The sequence below is a fragment of the Juglans microcarpa x Juglans regia genome, chromosome 7D (assembly GCF_004785595.1).
Source record: "Juglans microcarpa x Juglans regia isolate MS1-56 chromosome 7D, Jm3101_v1.0, whole genome shotgun sequence".
NCBI lineage: Eukaryota > Viridiplantae > Streptophyta > Magnoliopsida > Fagales > Juglandaceae > Juglans > Juglans microcarpa x Juglans regia.
In genome coordinates, this window is record NC_054606.1 from 1,835,925 (window position 1) to 1,841,924 (window position 6,000).

Genomic DNA, 6,000 nt, shown 5'->3' on the forward strand with positions numbered 1-6,000 from the left:
TCCCTCTCCAAGAGGTTTAACTCAACATTAATCTCTCAACAAAACCCAAATGCTAATTGGCCCTTCAAAATGCTAGTATCTCTGTTTTCCCCCCTCTCTAAGGGGATGGAATATGTCAAAAAAGAGATGCATGTTCTCTAATGGCAAGTCAAATACATTTTCAATAATCAAATCATTAAGGATTTTTAATTGAATCTACCCATTTCAACCTCCAAAACAACCAAGCTAGCTTCTTATGAAAACGTAATGCTATTTGCTCTTATGTAAAAAAAAAAAAAAATTGCATCAACTTTAGGTCTGGTTGACAAGGGACACTGTTGAGAGTTCAATTGAAGATGTTAAATTCAGGCACTTCCTTGACATAGAGAGAGAGAGAGAGAGAGAGAGAGAGAGAGTTAAATCATTGTTTCCATAATATTTTATGGGGAAAAATACACTTCACATTCCAACAATCATTTTATATTTTGCACTCCAAATTACCAAAACTGATGCATTGCATACTCGAACTACCAAATATCTGTAATATGCAGCCTCTAATAAGATTCAACTTTCAAAACTGTCCCACATCATCTATTTCTCATCCATATTAATAGAGAGAAAAAATTGCACGTGTTATCTGTCAGCTTTTTGTAGTTAAGGGTGCAATATGTCAATTATGATAGTTTGTGGTACGAAGTGTAAACTGCATCTTAGTTGGGGAGGGTGGAAACTGGAAAATGTATTTTTTTTACAAATACCATCCATCTTGGCATTAGAGCCGGTATTTAGTAGCAAATGACATAGACCGATTCTAATGTCCATACTAGAAAAAATCAAATGACATAATCCCCAAAGTATAGATTATGACAATTTCTATCACATAGAAAATCAAATTGCCTATGTATCTAGATATGATTTTCCTGACTCTAAATAATGGCTACAGAGCAATAAACCTGTAAACATCTATGTGAGGCAGGCGCCAGTTGCAGCAGAGGACAGTTAACCAAAGATCACCCATGATATTCAGTTTCTCGGCAGTCTTTCCAAATCCCTCATTAAGAAACAATCAAGATAAATAATCATTATGAGATTCGTTAATATCATTTTGAGCTGTCCTTGCTGTAGAATTATCACGATAATTCTGGTAAATATAGGATGCTAAACCCCAAAGAGCCAAAAGCATAGCAATTACCTTGATGCCATTCATCTTGTCATGGAAAACTATCACAGAAGCAATAGGAGTAATACCTAACGAGACAGTACTGATTACATTGGAGAAGAGAGATGACACCACAAATATCAAGCCGACAACACCAACAGAACAAACCTGCCAAGCCACTGCTGTCCAAACCAAAGTCATTACATAGGAAACTTTACCCGTACCAAAACCTTCCATTTCCCCATGTAAAGTCTTCCATTCCCCACTTGCAAAAAGTCCCACAATAGAGACACAAGTGGCAATGAGTGATGTGTAGATTTGCATCTCCAAAACCACAGAAAATGTTTCCCGTTTTAGAACCTTTTGGAAGGAAAGCTGCATCAGGGAAAGCAAAAGAGAGTAGAGTGCGGAAGCTGCAAGGGTACAAAGGAAGCCAATGATATATTTTGACTTAGAAACTCCTGATGGCCCTTCAGAGTCATCATTGACTGCAATCAGGGCAGCAGATAATGAGAGGAGAACCACAGAGTTAAGAATTAAAGCAGTGAACTTCTGAGAGTTGATGAAGTATGAAAAAATTGCATTAAAAGCCAATTGGGTTGCACATATGAGGGAGTAAGTAGAGGCAGAGAGGTATAAGAGTCCAACAGAATACATCATGTTGTCACCAGCTATAAGCACTCCAAGAGAGAAGTAGATCAAGGCAAGATTTGTAATTGTGGGTGGGGCCGAAAAAGTTGAAGGCTCCTGAGCGGAAGGAATGAGAAAGAGAGGGAGGAAAAGGATTGGGAATGCAAGAGTTTGGACAAGGGTAGCCATCCATTTACTATTGCCGCCCTGGTCATAATAAAATCTCCCAAGAAGAACAGCAGCAGATTGACCCACAACAAGAAAAACAATGTTTAGTGCCATAAAAAACCACCATTGCCACCAATTGAGTTTTCTCAATAGCAACTGAGTAGTCACAGTTCCATCTTTGATCATTGGTTCTTGATTATCTGCAATTAGTTTTAAAAGTATAAGCAATTTAATATCCTAATTAACAAAAGCGTTTCAATTTTCATGAATCTACTACAGAAACTAGAACTTGGGAAAGTATTTAAACCTTAAAGGATCAATACTATAACAGCAAGTAATGTATAGCAACATTTATAGACTCTTACCCTACAGCTTGAGGTTGATACACCAGGAACATAGCAAAAACCATCATATATAGAAATTGTTAATTACCAATCAAACCGTTAGATATGAGATGAAGTACATTTTCTGTAGTCAAGAAAGGATTTATACATAAGATGATCCTTTACTTAAAGTTGTGGTGCATATAAAACTCTAAATAAACATTCATGATGGTAAAAATTATCAGACATTTTCTCTTTTTTGAATATAGCGTATGCAAGATGTCTACTTTACAAATTTCCACATGTAAGCATCTATCAGTTTGATCGATCATAGCCTGTAGTAAAATGATGAATTACCCACAGTAAGAACTCCAAAGGAAGGCAGAGACCCTTTCTTCAATGCTTACAAACTGGACGGGAATACTTGCTTTCTTCACACACGCATATTAGTCTCCCAGAGACATGGTTAAAAAGAGAAAAACAAGCAACACCTAAACTGTTCTCTATTAAGTAAAAAACAAGCCCAAACTTCAAGTATATGATAAAATTCACACTGAGCTACCCCATTATGTTTGACAATTTCATATTGCATCCAAATTAAATATTGTGAAGACTATATTAGCATCCATCAATCATTTACTTTCATTTCCGTTTCTGAAAGAAACGAGAAGCTTCAATATATAAGTGCAAAACAACACTTATAATCAGTTAAATTCCTGAGATTGCAGAGCTGTAATTACAAATACTTAACATACTTATGGTTGTCATGATTATAAAACTGCATACTTTCAAATAAAAAAGATAAGACTCTCTTCGTAAAATGAGAACGAGTAAAAAAATAATGTCCGAGACACAGGACTTCAAGAATTTCTCGGGCACAAAAAGATTCAAAATTTCATCTTGTTTCCTTCTCATTTTTATCAGCAACCAAACAGAGCATTAGATATTGATTCAAAGAAATCCCAGAAACATATAGGTTAGACAAATGAAACCCAGAAACAAATTGATTACTTGCTCAAAACTAATTAGCATAACCTAAAAAAAACGAGAGAGAGACCTTGCATAGTCGCTGGGGTTGAAGAAAGGATCTGCCCTCAAAAGCTGACGATGAAGATTAAATACGAGAAAGATAGAGGTTTTAAGAGGGTATCAAGCAACACAAATTTCACACGATTCTTTCTCTGTATCTCTCCCAGAGCTGCTGCTATATTCACTGGCTCAATATCATCGATGAAGTGAAGAACAGGCTCAATTAGAATAGAGTACTGAACATTTTAAAAATATAGAGTACTGCTATATTTTAAAAATACTTCTCCTCTTAAAATATCATGTGTTTATCATTTTTCATTAGATGTCACGGGCCCACGAGTACAGTACAAAAGATGGACCAACAACAAACAAGTGCTAAATGATGGGAGAGCAAACTAGGCCTGCTACCCGCATGGTGCGGGGCGGGAGGTGCCCTTCCCCGCACCCCGCCCTGCACCATGCGGGTTTGGGGATTTCCCCCCGCCCCCGGGAGGCGAGGGCGGGGTCCCCCGCCCCGGTGCCGGGGGCGGGGGAAAAATCCTCATCCGCCCGGCCCCCCGCCATTATGTTAAAAAAAAATTTTTTTTAGTCTAAAAATATTTTTTTAGACCAAAATTATAATATATTTTAAATAATAAATTAAAATTTATAAATATAAAAAAATTTAAACTCATTAGAGTTAGATTTTGGATTGATTTGGCCTCCTAGGCCAATCTTTATATAGGAGGCCAAGGCAATACAATAGTCATCCTTAAGCAATGTGGGACTTAGTAAGTCCCACATTGCTTAAGGATGACTATTGTATTGCCTTGGCCTCCTATATAAAGATTGGCCTAGGAGGTCAAAACAATCCAATGACTTGAATATAATTTTAAGTCTTTTATAAATTGTGTATATCTATATACAATATATTTATTTAATATATATAAATAAAAAATTTTTTTTAATGTGGGGCGGGGGCGGGGGCGGGGCGGGGCCCCGCTGGGGTCATCCCGCCCCCCGCCCTCGCTATACCCTCTCTATGCGGGGCGGGGCAGCGGGGGCGGGGCCCCGTTGCCCACCCCTAGAGCAAACTGTGCCACCGATGCAAAATTTTTAGGGTTTTTTGTTTTTGGTGGGTTTTTAAGATACTTCTAGAACTTGTCTGTATCTTCAAATGATTGGAATACCTAATACATGAGTTTCTGACACAGACTACAGAACAAGTAACAAACTTGTTCGTTCACTGTTTTAATATTAGCATCAGCCCACTATTTGGTATCGCACAAAACACATCCTACATAATTTTAATAGAAAAGATTAAAAATTCTCTATAACAAAATTCACGTTACCTCTCATTTCACATATTTCAAATTATTTTTACTTTCTCTCTCCTTCTCTCCTCCCTCGTCATGCGTCGCACGTCCTCCCCTATCGCCCATCCTTTTCCACCACCCGCATCGCCCAAGGCCCTCCACTTGCGTTGCCCATCCTCTCCCCCACCCTAGCGTCGCTCATCTCTGCGAGATCTGAAATTGGTGGTCATAAGGAGGCTACGATAGAGCTAGCGGTGCCGTCGACTATCGAGATGACGGCATGGTGGTGCAGATTTGACCATGAGGAAAAGAGGACATGTGAGGAGAGAGGAAAGAAGGTGTGGGTTGGGGAAGGAGAGTATGGCTGAGGTGTGAAGGTCTGGCATTCTCGTGGGCTGCGACGCGCGGCTGTTAGTGGCGAAATGTGAGCCGCGACTTGGAAAAACTGTGTAAAGAGAGGGCGTGAGTGCGTGCGAGGGATTTGGGTTGTGACGGGGATGAGAAAGGGGTCGGTGGTAATGGTCGGTGGCTGCGGTGGGAGGCCCAATCGACAATTGCGGTGGAGGGTCTGGGCTGCGACGAGGACACTCGTGAGAAGAGAGAAACGAGAATGAGAGGGGGAAGGGTTGCGAGGAAAGATTTTAAGGGAAAAAAAAAAAAAAGAAGATTGCCACGTAGGGCGTGCAAAATTGCACACCGCTACAGTGGCTGATGCCTATCAAAACTCTTTTTTTATCTATCGAATTTGGAGGCAGGTAAAAAAACTGATTAAATTGTTTTCCGGCAAGCTATTTCTCATACAATAACTCTAAATTTAATGAGCTTAATTTAGGTCCTATTAATAGAAGAGATGAAATGAATTGAAATGATTTATGAATAATAATGAGATTTGTAAGTTGAAATTTTTAAATAATAATAAATAATAATGAGAAGAGATGAGTCTCTCAATCCAAACCAACTCTTAGGCTTTATTTGTATTTAGAGATAAGTTGAGATGGTTTTAAATGAGTTAAATAAAATATTGTTAGAATATTATTTTAAAATTTGAAAAAGTTGAATTGTTTATTATATTTTATGTAAAAATTTAACAAAATATAATGATTAGATCATATGAGTTTCGAATACAAACGATTGCTTAATGTTCATGATTTTTTTTTAAGCAGATTTTTTCATATTTATTTGTAAAGTGTTCTTTCTCGTATACATTCAAGTTGCGTTTGAATGTTAAACTGAATTAAGATGAAAGTTAAAAATTAAATAAAATATTAATAGAATATTAATTTTTAATATTATTATTATTTTTAAATTTAAAAAGTTGAATTATTATTTATATTTTATGTTAAAATTTAAAAAAATTATAATTATCAGATAAAATAAATTAAAATAGGTTGAGATAAGCCAATTATCATGTCAAATG

At 37.2% G+C, this 6,000-nt stretch overlaps 1 protein-coding gene across 2 annotated transcripts; it reads right to left on the minus strand.

The window, feature by feature from the left end:
• Window positions 1-391: 391 nt before the first annotated feature.
• Window positions 392-3,513, minus strand: LOC121239319 (probable purine permease 11). 2 transcript variants are annotated; one of them, XM_041136541.1, is made up of 2 exons: window positions 3,352-3,513; window positions 392-2,136 (listed from the first exon to the last, which is right to left on the minus strand). In XM_041136541.1, exon 2 carries the CDS (start codon window positions 2,120-2,122, stop codon window positions 1,046-1,048), a length of 1,077 nt encoding a protein of 358 aa, XP_040992475.1. In that variant the 5' UTR covers window positions 2,123-2,136; window positions 3,352-3,513; the 3' UTR covers window positions 392-1,045. The 2 variants fall into 2 exon arrangements, with proteins under 2 accessions (XP_040992475.1, XP_040992474.1); XM_041136540.1 differs by having other exon boundaries at window positions 3,317-3,513.
• Window positions 3,514-6,000: the final 2,487 nt, after the last annotated feature.